The sequence below is a fragment of the Bubalus bubalis genome, chromosome 24 (genome assembly GCF_019923935.1).
Source record: "Bubalus bubalis isolate 160015118507 breed Murrah chromosome 24, NDDB_SH_1, whole genome shotgun sequence".
Taxonomy (NCBI): domain Eukaryota; kingdom Metazoa; phylum Chordata; class Mammalia; order Artiodactyla; family Bovidae; genus Bubalus; species Bubalus bubalis.
In genome coordinates this window covers 28,261,746-28,288,108 of record NC_059180.1, presented here as the reverse complement: position 1 = coordinate 28,288,108, position 26,363 = coordinate 28,261,746, and the positions used below count along the sequence as shown (strand labels likewise).

Below are 26,363 nucleotides of genomic sequence, written 5' to 3'. Positions count from 1 at the left end.
TTCTCTTTATATCTCTCTCATTCGTCTCACACTGCAGAGGGGCTTTTTCTGGTTTTCGGAACTTGTGGCAAACAGCTTATGTTGTTGCTGTTTTAATATTTATTTGGTTGCTCTGGGTCTTAGTTGTGATGTAGTTCCCTGACCAGGGGTCTAACCTGGGGCCCCTACATTGGGAGCTCGGAGTCTTAGCCACTGGACCGCCAGGGAAGTCCCTACCAGGCTTCTGTTTTAAGACAGCAGTCAGATTGAGGCTGGAATCATACATAATCTCAGTACTAAAGTCTCATAGAAGGAGCCTATTGGTCCACGTGGGTCAGATGTCCACACCTGGGCCAATCAGATGTGGGAAACTGGAGAGAGGCGGGGCTTATGGTCTCTTGAACGTGACCATGTGGAAGGCTCAGAGAAAAGACATTTTTCAGAAAAGCTGGAATTCTAAGAAGTTAAGAAAGAAAAGTGCGTGCTACATTGTGCTACTAATTAAACTTCAGACTGCAGTGTGTTGATGAAAAATTAATCAGTAGTCAATCTAAGAAAAAGGTGGGAAATTTTACTGGAGCCAACCTGAGGGTGATAACCTGGGAGACAGTCTTTTAGAAAGCTCTGAGGAATGTTCTGCTGTTAGTGGTCAAAGCACAGTTAGGAAAATTAAGCATCAAATGACGCATTACTGACGGTTTACACAATCCAGATCTACATGAGCAAAGTGAGCAGCAGGTCGTGGGTCATCAGGGCCCTTACAAGATAAAGAAGGGAGTTTGTCTCCCAAGGAGGTCTGATTAGTGCAGATGCGAAACATACACTAAAGGGTAGGGAGGAGGCCCAAACGGGCAGAGAACAATTTTGTGTTTAAATTTTCTTGTCTTACCATAAAATATGACTTTTGTCTCACCAGGTGGAATCTCATTACCTTCATCTATTTTTTTTGTTGTTGTTGAAAAAAAAATAAATTGAGCTTGTGAAATTTTAGGTCCCCATTCCCCAATCAAGAGATTGAAGCTGGGCCCCAGCAGTGAAAGCGCTGAGTCCTAGGCACTGCAGGGCCTGGGAAATCCCTCCTCATCTCTTTTAAATAAAGCTGAGATTGGGACTTCCCTGGTGGTCCAGTGGTTAAAAAATCTGCCTTGCAATGCAGGGGACATGGGTTTGATTCCTGGTTGGGAAACTAAGATCCCACATGCTGCAGAGCCACTAAGCCTGCGCCCTGCAACTACTGAAGCCTTTGAGCTCTGGAACCTGTGCTCTGCAAGAAGAGAGCCAGCCTTGTGAGGGATGTCACAATGAAAGAGCCCTCACAATGAAAATGGAGATGCTGCATGCCGCAACTAAGACCCAATGCAGCCAAATAAATTAATATTTTAAAATGTGTCTTTAAATAAAGCTGAGATAGTCTACACCACAGTGTAGTTCAGTTTAGGGGACCAGTTTATAGGGGTTTGAATCCTGGCCCCAGTATTTGCTGGCTGTGTGACTGTAGGCAAATTACTCAACCTGCCTCTGTGCCTTGGTTTATTCATCTGCCAAATAGGTAGAATAATAGTATCTATCCTGTACAGTGGTTGGGACCATTAAACGTGTGAATGTAAGTAAAATGTTCAGACTCTGCCTGGCAAATAGTAAAGGCTTAATAAATAATAGGTATTGTTCTTCTTACTCTAAAGTTCATTTCAGTTATGGCTTATATTAGTTCTTAGATTATTAAAAAAAATAGAAGTTGCTAGAAATATACTTTTCACAGTTAGGGGAAAATAATCATTACTGAAATTGAATATATCATTGCTGTTGCCTTTGGGATTATTTTTTGAGTTCTGAATAGTACTTCTGGTTTATAACCTTAACATGGAGTTTCTTCTAAACAAGTTTCTATAAATAATTAGCAATTCTTTTCCTCATTTTTTTTACTTGGCAAGAAAAGCCAATCTTTTGGACATGTTTCTCTGTGTAAGTTTGGAACTTAAACCTCTTAATAGCCTAGTTTATAAAAGGCAAGTTACAGAATCTCTTTTGTCTAAAGGATCCTTTAGGACAGAGGTCTGCAAACCTTCTCTTAACAGGCTAGTAGTAAATATTTTTGTCTTTGAAGCCAGATGGTCTCTATTCCAACCATTCAGCTCTGTTGTAGTGTGAAAGCAGCCATAGATAATACATAAACAAATGGAAATGGCTTCATTCCAATAAAGCTTTATTTAGGGACACTGAAATGTGAATTTTGTATAATTTTCACATGTCACAAACTATTTGTTTTCTTTTGATTTTTTTTCCTCCAATATTTAAAAAAAATGTAAAAACCATCCTTAGCTCACAGGCTATACAAATACATTGGTGGGCTGGATTTGGTCCATGGGCTGTAGTTTGCGACCCCTGACCTAGGAAGCAGTTGTGTTGGCATTTTTGACTATGGACAAGGGGAAACACAAGGACTGCCCGGGATCCACAGCCCTGTTACCACAGCAGTATTTTCACTCTCTGCCGCTCCTTCTTACACATTTCTCTTAGAAGATGTGGAGTATTTGTGTGACCTGGTTATATGCAACAGAAAACTCAAACTGCTTAAGCAAAAAGAGGATGCACTGGGATCTGTTCCTCCAGGAGAAGTTGATCCAGGGTTCCTCTGTTTTTCTCCATCTCTTGGCTCTTCTTCTTTCTGTGAAGATTTGCTCTCAGGATCCATGTGATGACTGGTCCATGGCCAGCAGAAACCAGGCCAAGTTTCTCCTCCTCCAAGAGTTCACACAAAAGCTCGGGACCTGATTACCTGTGTTTTGTTATGGAGCTTCATGTCCATCTGAACCAGCTCTGTGCCTGGGGGAACAGAACACCACACCCAGGCAGGGTCAGCCCCAAGAATCCCCAGGATTGTTACCTGCATCAGATTCCCAACTAAAATGGGAGTCCACTCACCAAGGAAAGGTGACCAGGTGCTGGGAGGCAAAAATCAACAAATGTCCACTTCCCACTGGGGATATCACAATATGACATTTAGAATTGGAATGCCTTGAACAAAGTGGGTGGGCGAGCTGCGTGGAGCAGGAAGTTGCTCCTCACACCCCGTCTTCTGAAAGGGATGCCTGCCTTTCCTTTGGCAGATTCTCTCTGCAGGTTCCAGTTTCTCCTGGAACAGACTTTCTAGGCTTGACAAACCTAAAGCTACTGAATGCTGTAGATTTCATTTTCTGTGCAATCAGGTGGTCTAGACTCTCAGCACTCAGTTGATTGAGATTCTGTTTCGGGGAAGCAGTGATATGAATAGCTAACGTCCTGGCTCAGCCACTCACTCGTCTCAGTAAAAGCAGACAGTGCCACACTCTCTAACCAAGCTCAAAATAGCTGTTTCCTGACGTGGGCTCTTGGTGACTCACAGTGGAGTTTTCCAGTCTTGGGGGTATGATGACTCTTTCCTCTGCTCCTTTCCACACCACTGAGTCTAATTTTTCCTACCTTTCCCCAAATATCATTTGTCACCTCCAGGTTATCCCTTGGGACAACTTCATTCTGATCTTGTTTTTCTTTTGCCTTCAGCAACCCACTCCAGATTCAGCATCTTTTTTCCCTGTCTATCACCAGATAAGTGTGTGGCCCTCAGTTACTTGCATCCAGTTTGGAAGTGCCAACGTGTTGGAAAGGGAAAAAAATCGTTTTCCTCTGCCCATCTCGGACTCCCTGGCTGCAGCCCTGTAAATGAAACGGACAAAATAGAAAAACAGCGAAGTTTATTAACATGTGCAATCACACATATACCTGGGAGCACTCAATGATGAGTAGCTCATCAGGGTGGTTAGAACTCGGGCTGATACAGAATCTTCACAGAAGAACGATACATTTTTAGGGAAGTGACAAGACAAGAAAAGGGACTTTGAGTTTCTAATGGGAAGGTAGGTAGATGGGGGAAAGTAATGCAGGATAAGGATTGGTTAGTCTTTAAGTTTACCGTATAGATTCCTCTGGAGACATCGCCAGGCTGATGAAGATCTAGAGTTGTTTCCACTGATTAGTTTCTCTCCCCCCTGGTACAGAAGGGAGATTTATAATTTTATAAATGTATAACCTTTATTATAATTTATAATAAATTTAAATTTATTACCTCTATACAATTTATAAAGGTATATATAATATATACCATTATATATATAATATATATAAGTTACACAATTTATGACCTTTATTATAAATTGATATCCTGCTTTTAGGCAAATTGAAAAAAGTAGGGAGCTTTTCTTGTACCTTTTTTTTTCCCTCAGTTGCTTTCAGCTAATAATCCTTATGGGAAAGGGACATGTTTTGGGGTGACATATTCTGTTATCCTTCACACAGGACCCTCAGAACACACTCCAGTCCTAACTGGGGCCTGGGCCAATGTTTCAGTCCCCATCTTATGTACCTGGGTGTGTGTGTATGTGCCCCCAAAATGCTCAACCTCCCAGCCACCTGTCTGCCACACCCCAGATCAGACAGCCCTATCTGTGGGAACAGGATGGCCAGCAACTGTAGGGCTGAATCACCTTCTGCAAAAGTCCACAGAGAGTGGGAGCTACAGAGATGACTGTGGCTGAGCCGGAAGAAACAGCTGGCATCTGCATAACAGCAGTTGTGTGCTTTTTGATTGCATTTCTTTTATTTTATTGTGTTTATCGATCTCTTGCTATGACTGAGCCCTCTATTAAGCACTTTGCATATATTATGCTGCATTTAATCCTCCAATTCTCTGAAGCAGTTGCAGGAAGCTGATCTTCCTACCTCTATGCCTGCTCCCTACCTTTACACCTTCTATCACAGAAGACAGCAGTCTTATCTCTCCCCTGCTTAGAATTCTTCTGTAGGTCAGTCACGGAGAATAAAATCCAGCTTTCCACCAGCCTTGCATTATCTGGCCCCTTCCTGTCTCACCATCATGTCACACCCTCCCCTGTTCTCATTTTGTTCCACCCACACTGACCTTATCTCTGTTCATGAACATCAAGCTTGTTCCTGTCTCACGGCTCCTGCACTTGCTGTTCCATCTGACGGTAACATCCTTTCCTTCTGTCTTCCCAGGCCAGCTCCACTTGATCATTTAATGTCAGCTCAAATGTCACTTTCTCAAAGAGGTCTTCCCCAGCCACACTGTTTGAAGGAGCCGCCATCAATTACCAGCCCATAACCATATTTTACTCTCCACATAGTCCAGTTGACTTAAAGGCTGTTTATCTTTTTTACTTGCAGCCCATCTTCTCCACTGGGATGAATGCTGCGTGTCTCTGTGCCTAGAGCCTAGAACATTGTTTGGCCTAGGGTAGGTTTGGTGAATATATGAAGAGCCCCCCAGACCTTTTGAGGCTATGTCATTTGCCCAGGGTCCCACAGAAGAACGACCCCCTTCACGGGGGTTGAGCCTTGCATGTTCAAAAGGGAGGCCAGAGAGAATAAAACTCTGTGCTTATGAAATAAATCCCAACTGGCTGAAATCTTGGCTAGCTTTTGTGTCCAGTTTTTTGGCATCTTCAGCTTTTTTGAACTGATGCTTCAACTCGAATGCTCAGATTTTGAATCTCTTGCCGGGTTGCTGGCCCTACCCACACCCCCAGTTCTGGCTGAGACATGCAAGAAGTTCTGGGTTTGTGATCCACTGACTTGTGATCCTCTTCATCATCCAATGTAGGAATTTTTTTTCTATTTATAAAAATAATACCATACTCTGCCCTCAAGGAAGTGGGCATAACTCCCCATCCTGTAAATGTGGGCTGTGCTTATTGATGTCCTTCCAAAGAGGATGGTATGGAAAGGAGTAGGGGGAGAAACCTAATAAACATGACCTCAGCTATGAGATCGGGGTCAGGATCAAGAGTGACCTGGATCAAGAGTAACCTTTAGAGTATGTGTCCTTGACAGAAGGCAAGGAGAATGGCACTCTCGCTCTATGATCTTCCTCCAAAAACCCATAGCCCCAGTCCAGTCATCAGAGAAACATCAGGCAGATCCCAGTGGAGGGACATTCAGCAAAACACCTGACGACTACTCCTTAAAATTGTCACGGTCATCATCAAAAGCAAGGACATTCTGGGACTTTCCTGGTGATCCAGGTGCTAAGACTTAGCACTCCAGAGTCTCTTGTTCAACACCTGGTCAGGGAAATAGATCCTACATGTTGCAATTAAGATCCAGTGCAGCCAGATAAATAAATACATATTATTAAAAAAAAAAAAAAATGAGACCAGTCTGAGAAACTGTCTCAACCAAGAGAAACCTAAGGAGACACGATGACTAAATGTCACGGGGTGTCCTGGATGGGATCCTGAAACGCAGAAATGAGGACAGTAGGTAAAAACCAAGGAAGTGTGGACAAAGTGTGACCTTTCGTAAAAAAAACAAAACAAAACTGAGTATTTCCGGCCCTGGTGTTTTTGCCTGTGGCCTTTCTGTATAGGATTTTATCTTGCCTCTCACACTGGACTTTCAATCCGGCAAGTCCATTTCAATGTTTGTGTCTTTTCTTCTTCTGCCATAATCTGACTCTCCCTCTGGTTTCCCAGTTTACAATCCTGTTGGTGAACACTGAACGTGACCCACTCATGCTCTCACAAAGCCCAGAAGTAGGCTTCCCTGGCTGGTTTTCTTTGACCCTCGAGCATCCTGAATCCCAGGCAAACCACTCAGATAAGAATTCATCCAAGGCTGTTCCTCATTCTCAAACTTTCTGAGTTAAAATTATGTTCTCCAAGCAGTTTATGTCTCCAGTTAAGTTTCCAGGCAGAGAGAGATGAAATGAGCCACATGATTTTAAGGCTAAGCAATTTTTAAAAACTGAAATATTACTTTAGACAGTCTCAATTTATATTCCTGTAGATTCCAATCATCTTAGCCCACCAAGCGGGCTTTTAAGCAGCACCATCTGGTTCTCTACCCACCCTTGTGTGACCCAGGCCCTCCGCTTACTTCTGAATTGGTTTGAAAATTGGAAGTGTGAGGGAGCCTTACTAAAAGATACATGATTCACAGCTCAGGATAGATTCGTAATTGTCTATATTCATGAAGTTGTTCTGAGATTTCAGGGCTGGAGGACATTAAAAAAAAAAGAACTTTGAATAATAGGATGAACCTACAGAAATGCCAAAAAGCATTAATTGTTTATATGCCGTTTTAATTGGACAGTTACCTTATTGTTATTATAGGGTTATCGATTTCTATGGTTTTAACTCAGCATTCCTAACAGTTCCCTCTGAATTAGAGAGAATACTTTGTTCTCTGGTAGGGTCTCAGAGGACCTCAGAAACCAAGCTGAGCCCTTCTGCTTGGGGTTGGAGAAATATGACAGAGCCACTTGGTGACTCATTGAGGGTCACTTAGAAGGGAAAATATGACATTACAGATTGTTAAATAAACTGCCAGAACTCATGTGTCACCCTCCTTCAAAGCCCCACTCTGGAAATATTGCACACATCATTCAAATGGAAACCTCTCTTGGGGACCACAATCCCAATCCATGTTGAGGTCTTGTGAGCACCCTTAATGGTGATAAGCAACTTTTGTCTTGGAGAGGGAGTTTCATTTTTGGAAAAGTCATTCTGAGACAGGTGGTGCAAATAAAGTAAGTAATCAAATCTTGTGAATATAAAAAAGTGAATATAGGTGTGTTAAACTCTTTTGTCTGGAATGGCTCATAAATTTATTTGAAAGCAGTGATCAAAGAAGAGTTTGCTTATTGATCCCTCTCCTTATTCCAGAAAGGATTGAATCATCATATAGCTGTCTAATAAAAGTTTTAAAAGGCTTGAGGAATGTTAGGATTATAGAAGCATTCTGAGGTAATTCCTTGAAGGATAATATTTATGACCCCATGGACTGTAGCCTGCCAGGCTTCTCTGTCCATGGGATTCTCCAGGCAAGAATACTGGAGTGGGTTGCTGTTTCCTTCTCCAGGAGATCTTCCCAACCCAGGGATCTAACTTGGGTCTCCTGCATTGCAGGCAGAGTCATTACCATTTGAGCTACCAGGGAAGCCCTTATTCTAGAATAGTTGCTTAAAAATTTTTTTTTTACATTACCTTAATATCACCTCCCATTCCCTTCCCTCCAGACCTAAGGCTAGTTTTGTCGATGATGCTGGTGGGACATAGTGCTTCTCGTTGTCCTTGGGTAGGCATGGAATGGGATGGTGTAAGAGGTAAGGAATTTCCATTAAAGGGAGTTCTGGGGAAGGAGCTAAAGTTGGGGCAGGAGCTCCTGGGGCTGATCTCTTCTGTCCTTCCCTGTCTCCAGCTTCAGCTGTGGTGTTGGTCTGAGATTGTCTGGTTTCTCTTTAATGTCGGTGATGCTGCTGCTGCTTCTGATGGTGACGGTGGTGATGATGGTAGGGATGATGGGGATGATGGGGATGATGGTAGTGATGGCAGGGATGATGATGATCACGATGTTGCAGAAGATGATAAAGATGGTAATGATGATGAGGGTGGGGATGTTGATGATGATAGTACTTGTGGTCATTGACAACCTCACACTCCCTATGATGTACCAGGTGCCACATTAAGAGCCTTGCACACAACCTATCATTCAACCAGCACCACAACCAATGAGTTAGTTAATTGTTATCCCCATTTCACTAATGGTGGACCTTGACGGGGAGAGGTCACATGACCAGCTTACCAGCCTTGCAGGGAGTTACTATGGAATGAAGGAATATTGCAAGCTAGGGTTGTTAGACACTTTACAAGTGAAAAAGCAAAATCTCAGAGAATGTAAGTATCTTGTCCAGGGTCACAAGCCAGTAAGGGGCAGAACCGGCATTTCTAGTTGAGTCATGCCATCAACTGAGGGTGTCTGTTGTGTGATGGCTGCTGGCACTGAGCCTGGGGGGTGGATGGTCCCCAGTGAGCAGGAGGGCAGCCTTACTGCTTGGTTGCCCTACTTCCTTCAATGGGTCTAGGTCCCTTTCTACAGGCCACAGATTTTGCCTGGGAGGATGATAATGACCCCACTCTGGGACTCTCCACAGTTGGTTTACCTGGTCTCCTCTATTATATAGACCGTGATTTACTGAATAATGGTCCCCAAAAGATGCCTACACTCCTATCCTCAGAACCTATGAATATGTTACCTTATACAGCAAACGGGAATTATTGTTGCAGGTGGAATTAAGGTACAGACTTTGAGAAGAAGAGATTATAATGGATTACAAGAGTGGACCCAATCTAATCACATGAGCCCTTAAGATGAGAGAGCCTTTCTTGACTCAGAGAGAGATGTGAAGAACTAAGAAGGGTCAGAGAGATGTCCTGTAAAAAGGACTCCTCCTGTCGTGGCTGACTTTGAAAATGGAGGAGGTGGCTGCTAACCAAGGGGTGTAGGCGACCGCCAGAAGCTAGAACAAGCGAGACTCATGTCAAACCTCTGACTCCAGAAAGATAAAGCAGTACATGTGCATTCTTTTAAGCCAGTAAATGTGTGGTCATTTTCAAAGGCAGCAACGAACAACTAATACTCAGACTGATTTTTTTTTTTTAACTTTTTCACCTCTTGCCTTTTATTGACAGTGAGTTGTTTTAGCTGGGGAGGCAGTTGAGCATGAAGTCAATGTGAGAAGTGATTATCTGCAGAGCAAAGCCCCTGTGGGGCTTGCATGGTCTCCCTTGTGTCACCTGTAACTTATTAGTTACAGTTCTCAGCTGGCATTTGAACAGAGAGGCCATTACCACTGCCCACGTTTTTCCTGTTCTTCCCCCAAGTCTGGAGTCCTCTATGTTCCTCTTTGTCCAGACAAGTGCTTCTGTGATGAAATAGCTAACATTTATTGAGTACACTGTGTTATGGGCTCTATAGATCCCCTCAGTTAATCTTCATAATGACCCCTTGCTGGGGATTCCACCACTCTCTCCTCATTTCAGGAAACAAAGAAATGAATGAAGAAATCACCTTAATGACATACAGATTGTGGGGGCCTCCTCCAGAGAGATTCTGATTCAGTAGACTCCAGAGAGGTCCAGGGAAATGGATTTTTTAAAAAATGTTTTGGCTGAGCCACGATGTGGCATGTGGAATCTTAGTTCCCTGATGAGGGATCAAACCTGCACCCTCTGCGTTGGAAGCATGGAGTCTTAACCATTGGACCACCAGGGAAGTCCCAGGAAATGAACTTTGAATCACACCCACGTGGGTCTCTGGGCTTCCCAGTTAGTGTTAGTGGTAAAGAACCTGCCTGCCAATGCAGGAGACATAAGAGATGCGGGTTTGATCCTTGGGTTGGGAAGGATCTCTGGAGAAGGAAATGGTAACCCACTCCAATATTCTTGCCTGGGGATTCCCATGGACAGAAGAATCTGGTGGGCTACAGTCCATGGGGTCACAAAGAATCAGACATGACTGAAGCAACTTAGCAGCAGCAGCACGTGGGTCTCATATCTGTGCTCCCAAGAGCACTGTTGAAAGAGTGTGTCTCCATCACTAGTTTTCGGGGAGAGGGGAGTGAGTTTGTTTCCTATGTTGACATTCACAAATGTGTGAAGATGCTATGGGTGGGTGGGAGGGAACTACTGGCTTCTAGGGTGCAGAGGCAAAGGATGCTGCTGGACATCCTACAACGCACAGGACGGCCCCCAGCTAAGAATCATCCGGCCCCACATGTCAGTAGTGCTGATGGTAGAGAAACTCAAGTCCCAACAAAACTCAGAGGCTGTGGAGCAGAGAGGAGGTAAAACCCTTGCTTTTCCTTTGGTTTCTGAGCTTTCAGAATGAGCCTTCAGAGGTTCCCACATTCTATGTCCTTCAGTTCAGTTCAGTCTCTCAGTTGTGTCTGACTCTTTGTGACCCCACGACTGCAGCATGCCAGGCCTCCCTGTCCATCACCAACTCCCAGAGCTTGCTCAGACTCGTGTCCATTGAGTCGGTGATGCCATCCAACCATCTCACCCTCTGTCGTCCCCTTTTCCTCCCTCCTTCAATCTTTCCCAGCATCAGGGTCTTTTCCATTGAGTCAGTTCTTTGCATCAGGTGGCCAAAGGATTGGGGTTTCAGCTTCAGCATCAGTCCTTCCAATGAATATTCAGGACTGATTTCCTTTAGGATGGACTGGTTTGATCTCCTTGCAGTCCAAGGGTCTCTCAAGAGTCTTCTCCAACACCACAGTTCAAAAGCATCAGTTCTTTGGTGCTCAGCTTTCTTCATAGTCCAACTTTCACATCCACACATGACTACTGGAAAAACCATAGCTTTGACTAGATGGATCTTTGTCGGCAAAGTAATGCCTCTGGTTTTTAATATGCCATCTGGGTTGGTCATAGCTTTCCTTCCAAGGAGCAAGCATCTTTTAATTTCATGGCTATGTCCTTGCCCTCAATTTATAGATAAGGAAACTGAGGCTTTGGGACTTCCCTGGTGGTCCATTGGTTAAGAATCTGCCTTCCAACACAGGGCATGTGGGTTTGATTCCTGGTCTGAGAAGATCTCACGTGCCTCAGAGCAACTAAGCCCGTGCACCGCAACAAGAGAAACCACTGCCATGAGAACCCTGCTCTCTGCAACTAGAGAAAGCCCGAGTGCAGCATCGAAGCCCCAGCACAGCCAAAAATAAATAAAATTAAGAAAAAAGAAACTGAGGCTGAGAGTTGAAGTCATTTGCCCAAGGGCAGCAGCTAGGAGGCAGAGCCAGAACTTAAACCCATGTCGACTTGACTCCAGAGCCTGTTTATTAACCCTGTTGCTGATCAGACCTTCTCCCTAACTCCTTTCGTGACCTCAGACAAGGCAGATGTGGCTGAGAAAATAGAAACTCAGAGAAGCTTTAAAAAAAAAATCATACCCAAAGTCCCATTAGAGAATAATATCCATGGTCACGATTTGAAGGCAAATCAGTTTCTTCAGCTGCAAAACCTTCCTTGTGGAGTGATTGTGATTATAAAGAGGCATTACATATGAGAAGGTGGCGTGCAGAGGGAGGTATGATTACTCGCAGGACCCAGAGGCATCCTTATAATTCACAAGGCGGAGGGGGAGGATACGGAGCGCCTGAATTAAAAGCAGTTACTTCATCTTCTTGGGAAATGGTGACTCATTAAGAGCAACCGACTGTTTCCCATTATATTCACTTCATAGCGAGAAGGCGAGATGCTTGATACATCCCATACTAGGATGTTTGAGGGGTTGAAATGAGCTTCTATCCTCCATGAATGATTGATGACAGTAAAAGGCTGGGGTATCACCAGGAGCCTTTGAAATGCATCAGGATATCTGTTCCCCAGTAATGGGGCTCAGATATCTTTCCCTGGTATTTAAGACTGTCCCTCGGGTCGATACCAGGAAGACGTGCCTGTGGGGACCTAGGGGGTGAGCTAAGGACCTGGCTCCTTGGCAGAGGGCTAGCAGGGCCATTCTTGGACCCTTCATTCAGGGTGATGTGTGTGTGCATGCGTGCTCAGTCACTTCAGTCATGTCTGACTCTTTGCAACTCTATGGATTGTAGCCCACCAGGCTCCTCTGTCCATGGGATTTCCCAGGCAAGAATACTGGAGTGGGTTGCCATGCCTGCCTCCAGGGGATCTTCCTGACCCGGGGATTGAACATGCATCTCCTGCACTGCAGGCAGATTCTTTACCACTGAGCCACTGGGGAGCAGGCTTGGGTCTAAATGATCAGCAGGCCCTCGTTCTCCAGATTTGATGATGCAGATCTTGTCTCCTCCCCCACATTGGTCTGGCTTTTCCAGGGAAAGGACAGGTGCGAGTAGTAAGAATGATGCTGACCACCCTTTATCACACCCAGGCACTGCACCAAGCACTGGACGTGTCATCTTACTTCTTCTCCAGAGCAGCAACTCTATGAGGTAGGAGTTACTGTCCCATTTTACAGAGGAGGAAACTGAGTCTTGGGAAGAATCAGTAACGTGGTCCAGATCACACAGTGACTGGTAGAGCCAGGAGTTGAACTGGAATCTGTCCAAACCTAGCATCAGGGGAAAGCTGTGAGCTAATGACTTTTCTCCCTGACACGTAAACCCCTTCTGAGAAGGTCAGCTTGATGAGAACAAGGCTTTTGTCTGTTTTGTTTCATCCTCATTACTTAGAGCAGGATCTGGCATGAAGCAGGTTTTCATTGATATTTATTAAATGAATAATAAGAGCAAATGTTACAGAGAAGTTTCTGTATGCCTGGCATGAAGATCAGCTGAGAGATGAGTGATTGTCCCCATGTGGCAGATGAAGAAACTGAGGCCCAGATTCATCAACTGATGGGACCAAGGTCAGCCTGGGAGGTGGTCGTGACACCTGAAAAGTTCATGCCCATAATGGCCCCTCTCATAGGCCGTCTTTGAGGGCTCACCTGGCTCTCATGGTACCTGTACCCAAAAGCTTTTTCTCTTTTTCTTTAATGTTTTCAGCCGATGACACCTGCCATGGTAAGCATTCAAACAACACAGTTAACAGTGAATCGGGCTTCTTTGGTCACTCAGTGGTAAAGAATCCGCCTGCCTATGCACGAGACGCGGGATATGATCTTGGGTGGCCTTGGCCTGCAGTGGCTGGGGTTCCCAGCCGGCGACTGAGGCCGGGTTGCGTCGGTGAAAGCACCAAATCCTTGTCACTAGATCAGTGGTCAGTGACAAGGGCCCTGGCCCTTCAGCTTTGCAGAAAAGAATTCCTACAAAGATGGAAAGTAGTGAAACAGGTAAAGTGTTTATTGAGAAGTAAAATAGTACAGTCTGTGTGGAAAGACACACGGGTGCTCTCAGGGAGAGAGAGTTGCTGAGTTGCACCCTCGTGGCAGCTTGAATCACTTTTATGAGGCATTTCTTCCAGGTTTCCTTTGGCCAATCGTTTGAATTTCCCTGGTTCACTGTCCATATTTGGTATATCGCAGGACCCTCCCATGTGTGCACACACATCTCTTAGCCAAGATGAATTTTACTGAAAAGGCGTCTGGGTAGAACATCCCTTAACATAACTCCCCTTTGGTCTCCAAGGAACCTTTCTGTGCATGTGTGGTCAAGGAGGTCTTCTCACTTGGGGAATGAGAAATATGTGGTCTGGGCCGGGCCCAGCCTCCTCCCTTAATTGTCTGCTATTTTCTTCTTGGAGTTTTGATCCACAGGGACTGAATCTCCAATAGCTTTACCCTGGTGGAGGGGTGCTCACCTGCCTCCTGCCTCAGTTCAGTCCCTAGATAGGGAACATCCCCTGGAGAAGGAAATGGCAACCCACTCCAGTATTCTTGCTGGGAAATCCCATGGACAGAGGAGCCTGGCGGGCTATAGTCCATGGGGTTGAAAGAGTCGGATACAACTTAACGACTAAACAACAACAACAAATACAGTAAATCAGCCGCATCAGATGTATTAACAATGGTGGGGATTAGGGGAAGGGCAGATAGGAATTCTCTGTAGTGTCTTTGCAACTTTTCTATACATAAAAATTTATTCCCAGAGGGATGGAATGGGGAGGGAGGAGGGAGGAGGGTTCAGGATGGGGAACACATGTATACATGTGGCGGATTCATTTTGATATTTGGCAAAACTAATACAGTTATGTAAAGTTTAAAAATAAAATAAAATTAAAAAAAAATTTATTCCAAAAATTTTAAAAAGTTTGTTAAAAAATTCAGATAGTTTCTCTCCTGGCGTTAGGTTCTTCCCTGGTGTCCCAGTGATCAAGACTTTGCCTTCCAATGTGGAGAGTGCAGATTTGATCCCTGGGTGGGGAAGCTAAGATCCTAATGCCTGGGTGGCCAAAAAACCAAAACATAAAACAAAAGTAATATTGTAACAAATCCAATAAAAACTTAAAAAAAAAGTTCCACATCTATTCACGCGATAGAAAAGGACATATTAGGTTGAAGGTGATTGTCCTTTGAGGCTTACCCCCAGGCTCCCCGTTCTCCAAAGGCCCTTCTCTCGTGTGTCCTTTTGAGTATGTTCTAAGGATGCTGGGCGCCTAGTAAGTGTTTGTGGGACTGAAATGAATACGTCCACCATCATTAAATTGCTTCTATGATACAAGCCGGGTTGAAATAATGACTCAAAATGGCTGATTCATCTTTGGGCGAAAAAATCTGACACACTTGCCTTCACGCCTCAGTTCTTATTTAATTTCCAATGAGAACTCAAGAGATTGAGCCCCGTGCTGTTTGTTGAGGGACCCTCAGAAGCAAATCGTGTCGTGTCCTTCCACATCCTGTCAGATGTGGAGATGAGGCTATCCCCAGGGCCTCTAAGTCCCTTCCAACCAAAGGAACTGGAATTCGATTCTACGGAAGCTTTCCTGGGGGTAGGAAGGGTGACCCTGGTACCCAGATGCTCTTAGCCTCAAACTGGAATGCTATGACCCTTGTCCCCCATGTCCTCAGCCTGCCTTTTGTCCGTGGAAAAACTTTAGTGAAAGAATGAGTTTAATTGGAAAAGTGAGAAAATGCAGAAACAAAGGAAACCAAATAATAATGTAGCCATTAAGCACAGTCAGGACGTTTATTTCCTTCTCATGTGCTGTAGATCATGTTCTAAGCCATATCTTGTGAGCTCTCTTATAGATACTGAAACCACCACCCAGTGGAAGAAGTTAACTACATGATGACCAGACTCTAGCCATGCATAAGCTGCCACAATTTTGAGAACTGGCCACAGGGACATGGAAACAAACCAGCCCCGGAACTGAAGGAATTGTACCTAAAAGAATCAAAATGATGCTGGTCAGACCACTGATGACTCATTTCAAGATGACTGTCAGAGCTGACTGTGCTATTTCTGCATGTAGCCCCCTCCCTCTGTCTATAAAAGCTGTTGCCCACTGACTGTTGGGTGAAGGGGGGGTGGAGTCAGCCTTTGGACAGGTGTCTGCCCTCCCCCCTGGTTGCCGGCATCCAAAGTAAAGCAAACTTTCCTTTCACCAACCTGGCCTCTTTAATGGCTTTTAAGTGGCGAGCAGCTAGATCTGAGTTTGGTGACAAAACCACAATGAATTAGGTTGCACGAAAATTAGAGGCATCCCTCAATTTATTGTGCTTCCCAGATATTGTGTTTTTTACAAACTGATGTTTTATGGCATCTCTGTGTCAAACAAGTCTGTCTTGCCACTTTTCCAATAGCATTTGCTCACTTCATGTCTCTGTGTCACGTCTTGGTAATTCTCACATTCCAAACCCTCCGCCAGCAGAAAGATTATGACTCACTGAGGGCTCAGATGATGGTGAGCATTTTTTAGCCATCAAGTATTTTTAAATCAAGGTGCATACATTGTTTTCTTTGTTTTTTTTTTTTTTTTAGACAAAATGCTCTTGCTCATTTGATTGCAGTAATGTGCAAACGAAATTCTTTTGTGCACTGAGAAACCAAAAACTTTGTGTGACTTGCTTTATTGAGATACTTACTTTATTGCAGTGGTCTGGAACTGAGCCCATAGTATCTCCTGTACTCTTTTTTTTTCCAATTATCGAGCTTTACAATTGTCAAAGAAGCCTCAGTTTGATGGTTTGTCTTTAACACCTCTCCAGTATTTGCCAACTATGTAGTACTTACTCGTCTACATGGTTAAGAAAGAAAAGTTAGGCTTTCAATCTGAGCTCTAAGCAGGCTACAGTATTTAGTCAGAATTTGATAAGATCACTTTATTTCCATTGGACTTACTGTTATGATTATTTTCTAACTATACTAAGTGATATTGACATTATGTATGGATATGATAATTAAATTTCCTTTAAGGAGTTTATATAAGTGAAAAAAGTCAATGTAAAGAATATTTAATACATGCTGGTATAGTTAGTGTCTTAGCTCAGGCTGCAGTAACAAAGTATCATAGACTGACGGACTTAAACAACAGTTATTTCTCACAGTTCTAAAGGCTGGGAAATCCAAGATCAAGGCACTGGCAAATCTGGTGTTTGGTAAGGACCCTCTTTCTGGTTTGTACACGACTATCTTCTTGTGTTCTTACATGGTGAACAACAGAGAGACAGGAAGCAAGCTCTGATGCTTCATATAAGGGCACTAATCCATTATGGGGGCCCCACCCTTGTGACCTCCTATAACCGTGATTACCTCTGAAATACTCCACTCCAAACACCATCACACTAAGAGTTAGGGTGTCAACATAGGACTTTGGCAGGGTGAGGGGAGGACACAAGCATTCAGTCGGTAACATAACGTGTGTGTGTGTGTGTTCAGTCACTTAGTCATGTCTGACTCTGTGGCCTCATGGACTGTAGCCCGCCAGGTCCCTCTGTCCATGGAATTTTCCAGGCAAGAATACTGTAGTGGGTTGTCATTTCCTCCTCCAGAGGATCTTCCCAACCCAGGGATTGAACCTGAGTCTCCTGCATTGGCAGGGAGATTCTTTACCATTAGTGCCACCTGGAAAGCCTGACAGATAGTACATGATTGTGGTGAATTCTGTGCAGTGATTGAGGTTTTGGAAATGCTATCCTGTAGCCCTTTGACCTACAGCCTGGGCTTTGGAATCAGACAGACCTGGGTCTGTGCCATTCACTGGTTGAATGACTTTGGCCAATCACTTATGTTCTTTCTGAGCCTCATCTTATTAACCTATAAAGAGAGGGTGATAATGAGTGTACCTACCTGCCAAGGTATTTAGGAGCAGGATGAGTTAGTGCTGGACTCCTAGTGATGTGAGTGATCTCCTAGATATGTGAGAGCTCTGGGTACATGAAATGAGGAAGAAGAAACAGAAGTGGGTATTGCCCAGGGGACCCTGGACTTAGATTCATGTTGTGACCCATGGCTGGAGACGACTGACCAGGGAAGATTTCTCTTTTGGTCCCCTGCAGTTTCCTTTCTCTCTAAATTTAAATTATGAATTTCTAGGAGACCGTCAGCCTTCACTTGCCATGCTCACCATCACCGCCCTGTCCCCTGGTAGCTTTACATTCTCAAGATAAATGATTAAACCTGCAGGAACATCCCAGTCATGTCCGGTGCTCAGTGCTCAGCTCTTGCTTGCCAGTGCTGCTGTGCTCATGAGGCGTGAGTCTTCCTGGTGTGGCATTTGGGGATAAAAAAGATGGATTTAGCTGCTTCATCCCCCAGAAGTGACTCAGCTGCTCTAAGCTGAGTGACAGCCATGGCAGTTGGAGCCCTGGGGACTTGTGTGCCTTAGTGCTCCGCTTGTTCTAAACAACCATGCTTTGCTCTCTTACATCCTTGTAGCAACCATCTTCTCTAGCTGCCCTGAAATGCTTGTCCATCTCCTCCTGGGATTTGTCCTCGTGGACACATCCACTGTTGGTTGCCTGCCTTCTAGCTGGAGAATGCTGCCGAGGTTTCCATCATGCTAGTTCTGTCACACAAGGTCAGACTGAAAGAAACCATGCGTGATATTCACTTACTGACATCTTGTACCCGCATTTCTCAGGGTCTGGGCTGAAGACCCCCTGCATGAAGGTCCTTGGACATGACCCCTGCCCCTCAACCCAGGTGTATCCTAATTCCTGGGGCAGAGCTCCCCAGATAATCACCTGCTAAATCTTTAAAACAGCTCCTCTTTGTTGACATATATACACCACCATGCGTGTAATAGCTAGCTATTGGGAACTTGCTATGAAGCACAGGGAGCTCAGCTCAGTGCTCTTTAATGACCTAGAGGGGTGGGGAGGGGGTAAGGGGTGGGACAGAGGGGATATATGTATACCTATAGGTACTTCACTTTGTTGTACACCAGAAGCTAACACAACACTGTAAAGCAATTATACTCCAATAATTTAAAAAATGAAATTAAAAAATAGCTACTCTCCATATATCTAAGGCAATAAAATAGACTCAGTTTTCTGATTGGTAAGCTGATGATGATACTTCTTAAGTGGGGAGGTAGTTCTTAAGTGAATAGAATTGATGGCAACAAAGACTTTGGAGTAGGACAGGTCTGGTTTTAAATCTTGACCCCACCACTTTCTCCGTTTCTTGAGCCTTGACTTGCTCTTCTGTGAAAGGGGGATGAAAACAGTTTTTATCACCCGGGGCTATTTTGGGAGTTAAATAAGGTGATTTGATCCTAGCATGTAATAAGTGCTGAATAAATGTTAGCTATTATTGTTACTGTCTAAATGTGTGGTTTTTTTAACCTAATTTAAATTAGGGGAATGATAGCATCTACCATCTAGGGCAGGGGTTGGCAAACTTTTTCTACAAATATTTGCAGTTATGTGGGCCATGCAATCTCTGTTACAGCTACTCATCCTATTGGTGTAATGCAGAAGCAGCCATAAGCAATACATAGATGAATGAGCATGGCCAGTGTTCCAATAAAACTTTATTTGCAGCATCAGGGAGGGGACTGGCTTTGGCCCATGGTCATGGCACCCCACTCCAGTACTCTTGCCTGGAAAATCCATGGACAGAGGAGCCTGGTAGGCTGCAGTCCATGGGGTCACTAAGAGTCGGACATGACTGAGCGACTTCACTTTCACTTTTCTCTTTCATGCATTGGAGAAGGAAATGGCAACCCACTCCAGTATTCTTGCCTGGAGAATCCCAGGGACGGCAGAGCCTGGTGGGCTGCCGTCTATGGGGTCACACAGAGTCGGACACGACTGAAGTGACTTAGCATTAGCATAGCTGGTTAACCCCTCACCTAAGGTGTTGTGAAGATTAAATGAGATGAGACTTGTAATGAGCCTAGCAAGACTTTGCCAACAAAAGTCTGTATAGTCAGAGCTATGTTTTTTCCAGTAGTCATGTATGGGTGTGAAAGTTGGACCATAAAGAAAGTTGAGTGCCAAAGAATTGATGCTTTCGAATTGTGGTGCTGGAGAAGACTCTTAAGAGTCCCTTGGACTGCAAGGAGATCAAACCAGTCAATCCTAAAGGAAATCAACCCTGAATATTCATTGGAAGGACTGATGCTGAAGCTGAAGCTCCAGTCCTTTGGCTTACCTGTGTGAAGAGCTGGCTCACTGGAAAAGGGCCTGGTGCTGGGAAAGATTGAAGGCAGAAGGAGAAGGGGATGACAGAGGATGAGATGGTTGGATGGCATCACCGACTCAATGGACATGAGTTTGAGCAAACTCCGGGAGAGGGTGAAGGAGAGGGATGCCTGGTGTGCTGCAGTCCATGGGGTCGCAAAGAGTCAGGCACAACTCAACAACTGAACAACAACAGTTGCTGGCACAGAGAAAGGATTCAAACTATTCCATCCTGATTTGAACTCCAGGCTTTGCTCCTTTCTCCAGGGGAAAGAAAGCATCTATGAGCAGGACTTTCCAACAGAAGGATCAGTGCCATCCTCTGCCCCAAGTCAAAGCTAAATGTTCATCTCAGCACCTGGAGCCTGGCAGTACCACCACCTCCGTCCTCCCCCGAGGATGGAGGTAAAATGCCAATCCATGGGGTGTGATTAATCTTCTCTGTCCCACGCTTCGCCCCAGGGTGTGTTGCCATTTTCAGTGTGTGTCCTGTGGAAATCAGGTTGTCTGTCTGAACCGTGATGGCTGAGAAATAAGGATACTCACGTCTTTGAAATGGTTAACTATGCGCCTTTGCATCCGTAGATTCATTTAGCTCTCACCCGGAGGCTGTATAATGTGGTGAAGGCATGTGGTTAGGGAGAAGAGAGAGAGGCTAGATTTGAATTCTGTCTCTGTAACATTCTGGTTGCGTGATGTTGGCCAAGTCACCTTCCTTCTCTAAGCCTCAGATTCATCCTCTGTGAAACAGAGATTAAATGAGATTGTACATATAAAGCTTCCAGCACAGCTTAGCATATGATAGCTATTAAATCCCATTTTGTAAAGGAAGAACATGATACTAAGACATAAAAAGGCTCACCAGCAATCATGAACTGGTGATTGGCCTCAGTTCAAAGATCTTTAACTCTGGCCCCTGGTGGTCCAGTGGCTAAGACTCCGTGTTCCCAATGCAAGGGGTCCAGGTTCAATCCCTGGTCAGGGAACTGGATCCCACATGCCACAACCAGGAGTTCAAATGCCACAAGTAAAGATTCATATCCTGCAACTAAAAAAAAGAGAGAGAGAGATGGTGTGGCAGAGCATGGGGATAACAAAGGTTATCTGTTATAACTTTATAACTTATATGTTGTAACTGTGCATCAAGCATAGCGTGTCTCTGTTAATTCAATCCTCACAACAGCCAGGTTGGAAGGAGTTAGCAGATGCAGGGAATGTGATATTGGCCTCAGAGTAAAGCAAGAACATTCCCTCCTCTGTGTCTCCTCTACCGATGAAGGGTCGTCCGACTACGGCATCCTTTAAAACCCAGCCATTCACTCTGGAAATGTGGCCTAAAGGCACCTCTTAGATGCATGCAGAGATTTATCTCTGAGAATGCTCATCCTAGCGCTGCTTCTAGTGGGGGAAATGGCAAACAACCTAAGTGTCTGGGGGTTGGTGAAGTGATTCATGACACAGCCACAAATAGCAAACCACACAGCCTTTCACACTGCTGCTGGGGAAGAGCATCCAAGGACGTGTGGAAACGCTCACGGAATGTTCAGTGAAATGAGCAGGTAATAAAATGGTGAGACCCTAACTTTATATTACAAAAACCAGACCTCCATGATGGTGTGTGTGTGTGTATACATATATATATATATAGGGCTTCCCAGGTGATTCTAGTGGTAAAGAACCCACCTGCCAATGCAGGAGACATAAAATGAGATGCGGGTTCAATCCCTGGGTCGGAAAGATCCCCAGAGGAGAGCATGGCAACCCACTCCAGTATTCTTGCCTGGAGAATCCCATGGACAGAGGAGCCTGGAGGGAGAGAGTCCATAGGGTCGCAAAGAGTTGGACACAACTGAATGACTTAGTTTGTGCATGTGTGTGTATGTATATATGCACATAACATCTTGAACTACTCACATCTTGATATGTGTTTTTGCACTCTTTAAAAAAAAATGCATGTGTTTATATATAACATTATACATATAAAACACACACACATATATAAAATCATATGTGTCACCCTATATATGCATGCTACATATATAATATATATAATGACATAAATTACCACATGAATGCATTGGAAGAATGTACATAAAAAAGTTAATGTCAGTATATGAAGAGAGATGTATATACATAGATCCACATACATGCATAGTGTTATGGATTCAATGTTTATATCCCCCACAAATTCATATGTTGGAGCCCTAATCCCCAGTGAGGCTGATTTGGAAATGGGAAAGCTGTTGTTGTTCAATCGCTAAGTCCTGTTCAACTCTTTACAACCCCATGGACATCAGACTTCCCTGTACTTCACCGTCTCCCGGAGCTTGCTCAAACTCATGTCTGTTGAGTCAGTGATGCCATCCAACCATCTCGTCCTCTGTTGCCCGCTGCTTCTTCTACCTTCAATCTTTCCCAGCATCAGGGTCTTTTCCAATGAGTCAGCTCTCTGCATCAGGTGGCCAAAGGATTGAAGCTTCTGCTTCAGCATCAGTCCTTCCAATGAATGTTCAAGGTTGATTTCCTTTAGGATTGACTGGTTTGATCACCTTTCTGTCCAAGGGACCCTCAAGAGTCTTCTCCAGCACCACAGTTGAAAAGCATCAATTCTTCGGTGCTCAGAACTGAGATTAAATGAGGGCATTAAAAGTGGAGCCCTGATCTCATAGAGTTAGTATCTTTCTAAGAAGAGACACCAGAGAGTTCCCTCTGCATGCACACGAAGAGGCCATGTGAGTACAGTGAGAAGGTGGGCATCTGCAAGCCAGGAAGAGAGTTTTCACCTGAAGCTCACCTTGCCAGACGTTGATCTGGAACTTCTAGCCTCCAAAACCAGGAGAAAATAAATGTCTATAGTTTAAGCTCTGCAGCTTCTGTTGTTTTGTTATGGTAGCCCTAGTGAACCAGTATATGTGCATATACACATTGTTGTTCAGTCGCTAAGTTATGTCTGACCCATTGCAACCCCAGGGATTGTAGTATGCTCCTGTAGTGGGCTCCTCTGTCCTCCACTATCTCCCAGAATTTTGCTCAAATTCATGTAATAATTGCCTCCCGCTCTTCCCCAGGAGCATTTTGGATACCTTCTTGACCTGGGGGTGCTCATCTTCCAGCATCATATCATTTTGCCTTTTCATACTTTTCATACCCCATGTCCATGGGATTCTCCAGGCAAGAATACCACGTGCTCCAGTGGACCACATTTGGTCAGAACTCTTCACTATGACCCATCCATTTTGGGTGGCTCTGCACAGCATGGCTCGTAGCTTCATTGAGTTACACAAGCCCCTTTGCCACAACAAAGCTGTGATCCATGAAGGGGGTGTATATACATACATACATGCAGATATATTTATATACAGTCATATATATGTAAGGGCTTCCCATGTGATGCAGTTGGTAAAGAATCTGCCTGCCAATATAGGAGACATGGGTTTGATCCCTGAGTTGGGAAAATCCCCTGGAGGAGGAAATGGCAACCCACTCCAGTAATCTTGCTTGGAAAATCCCATGAACAGAGGAGTCTGGCAAGTTGCAGTCCATGGGGTCACAAAGAGTTGGACACAACTGAGTGCTCACACACATACACACACACACGTATATAGTGTCTTTCTATATATTTGATAATTATATGGTTCTGTGTGTGTGGCATGTATATGGCCTTATATTTTTTTGATATATGGCTTTACTTATATGACAATATATATATACATATAACTATCAATATAAAGTCAGAAGAATGTCCATCAAAATGTTCCCTCTGGGCAGAGAGGTTGTAGATGACTTTTTACCTCGTTCTTCTTTGCTTATCTCTGTTATCTGAATTTTCTACAACAAACTTGTATCATTTCATGTTACTATTACTTACATTACTTAGTATTCCTATAAGCTAATTATTAATGGTATTGCTAAAAGTAATTATCACACCCATTTTTCTGCCTAAAAATGCTGATCTTGGAGACTGGGACAGGATGAACGGCCATGGTCAAAAGGACCGAGACTCAGAAGCTGGGACCAGGCAGGGACTGCCAAGGGCACGTTATAACCTTGAACAGGTTTGGGTGACCCCTGCCTGAGCCTCCTTCTGCCTTGTAACAGGGTTCCCATGGAAACGTGCTTTCTAGTTTCTAAAGGGCCCGCTCACAAATACAGACTTGCAACACTGGCAAGGATCCGTGTGCCTTCTTGGGGTGTGAAGGTCGCTGGAGCAAGGCGGGGACTGTCCCAAAGGGAATTCTTGAAAACCCTTACAGCCCTCGGGGTCTTGACGCCTGCATTTTATATCTCCTGCACAGATCAGCTGGACATCATCTCCATGGCAGAGACAACCATGAGGCCGGAGGAGATCGAGCTGGAGATGGCGAAAATCCAGCGTCTCCGGGAAGTCTTGGTCCGACGGGAATCTGAGCTCAGGTTTATGTAAGTGCTTGGGGGAAGTGGCCAAGAAAAGGAAGGAGTGAGGAGGGGGAGGATGCCCGGGAACCTGACATTTACTGTTGAGAACTGTGTGCCAGGCACATTCTCACTACTGCCTCGAGAAGTGGCTATCTATTTCTCTATTTCTTATTCCTGTGTGCTCAGTCGCTCAGTCATGTCCAACTCTTTGCAACCCCATGGACTGCAACCTGCTAGGCTCCTCTGTCCATGGAATTTTACAGGCAAGAAATACTGGAGTGGCATTTCTTCCTCCAGAGGATCTTCCTAACCCAGGGGTTGAACCTGCATCCCTTGCACCTCCTGCATTGGCAGGCGGATTCTTTACCTCTTGTGCCTCCTGGGATGCCCTGTTTCTTAGTATATAACTGTTAGTCAATATAAAACCCTATAAAAGATGATTAAATTACTATCTGGGTCTTGCTTTCTTTTTTTTTCTATTTTTATTGTTTACATTCTCAAAGAGCATAAAACTTATATTTGGTTCTAAAATTATAATTAAGCTTCTGTTCTTATCTACAGATTTTTTTCTAACATTAAAAACATGTCACAAAGGGTGGGATGAATCGAGAGATTAGAATGGCATACATATACTGCCGTGTGTAAAATAGATAGCTAGTGGGAACCTGCAGCATAGCACAGGGGGCTCAGCTCGGTGCTCTGTGGTGACCTAGCGGAGTGGGATTAGGGGGAGGGAGGTCCACAAGGGAGCGGATATATGTATACATATAACTGATTCATGCTGTTCCACAGCAGAAACTAACACAACATTGTAAAGCAACTGTACCCCAATTTAAAAAAAATTACTAGCGTTGACAACATACTCCCCATGTTTTAAACGGAAAGGCGACAGAGAACGTGAGCTCAGCTTTAAAGTACTGAAGGGCTGTCTTCAGCCTGCAGGTGCTCAGAGGGGCCAAGGTTGCTTTTGCAACAATGGCTTTCACTGAGCATTTCCTGATCTTTGCATTGTATGTGTGTGTGTGTGTGTGTGTGTGTGTGTGTGTGCGCATGTTATCCCCACATCTGGCACACACACGTCAAGGGCTCAGAGACATGATACGCCAACATGCAAGCTCCAGCCTTGGGCCAGGCCGGCATAAGCTCTTGACTTGTGACCTCACTAAATTTCCCCATCATGCTCATGAGTCTGATCGCTTAGAGACAAATGTCAACAGTAGACACTTGGATAAATCAAATTATCCAAATGATACAGAAGGATGTCAATGCTGTCAGGACATTTCGGAGGCTCAGTGACATACTCCCAGGGAGGGGCTGGCTTCTTGGCGCCCAGAAGTCTTGCTAGCAGCCTGCAGACAGCGGTGGATAACAATGAGAGTTCCCCCCACCAAGCCCCGCCTTTAGAGTCTGTAGCCTTGTCTGGAGGCACAGAATTTTATCGATCTCAGAGATGCACAGCAGACTCCAAGATGGCCGGGTAGAGATCATGGCCCACTCAGACCTGGACAAACACCTCATCCATCATCTGTGGCCTTCTGGGCTAAGGGGCTGGGTGTGGACCCTTCTGGAATTTGGTTTCTTGGTTCTTTCTCAAAGCCAGGCCTTCACACTGCTATAGGGTTTAAGGTGCAGGTGGGTCCTAGTCTTGTCTCCATTTTACAGAAGGAATATGCAGGTCAGGAAGCAACAGTTAGAACTGGACATGAACAACAGACTGGTTCCAAATAGGAAAAGGACTACGTCAAGGCTCTACATTGTCACCCTGCTTATTTAACTTCTATGCAGAGTACATCATGAGAAACGCTGGGCTGGAGGAAGCACAAGCTGGAATCAAAATTGCCAGGAAAAATATCAATAACCTCAGATATGCAGATGATACCACCCTTATGGCAGAAAGTAAAGAACTAAAGAGCCTCTTGATGAAAGTGAAAGAGGAGAGTGAAAAAGTTGGCTTAAAGCTCAACATTCAGAAAACTAAGATCATGGCATCCGGTCCCATCACTTCATGGAAAATAGATGGGGAAACAGTGGCTGACTTTATTTTTCTGGGCTCCAAAATCACTGCAGATGGTGATTGCAGCCATGAAATTAAAAGATGCTTCCTCCTT

At 44.5% G+C, this 26,363-nt stretch overlaps 1 protein-coding gene across 1 annotated transcript in view; it reads left to right on the top strand.

The window, feature by feature from the left end:
- BMERB1 (bMERB domain containing 1) overlaps positions 1-26,363 on the top strand; it is a 144,434-nt gene that overhangs the window by 60,715 nt on the left and 57,356 nt on the right. The window contains exon 2 of the mRNA XM_006050080.4: positions 24,156-24,279. Within this exon, the coding sequence (XP_006050142.1) occupies positions 24,156-24,279 (124 nt within the window). The remainder of the gene's footprint in view (positions 1-24,155; positions 24,280-26,363) is intronic.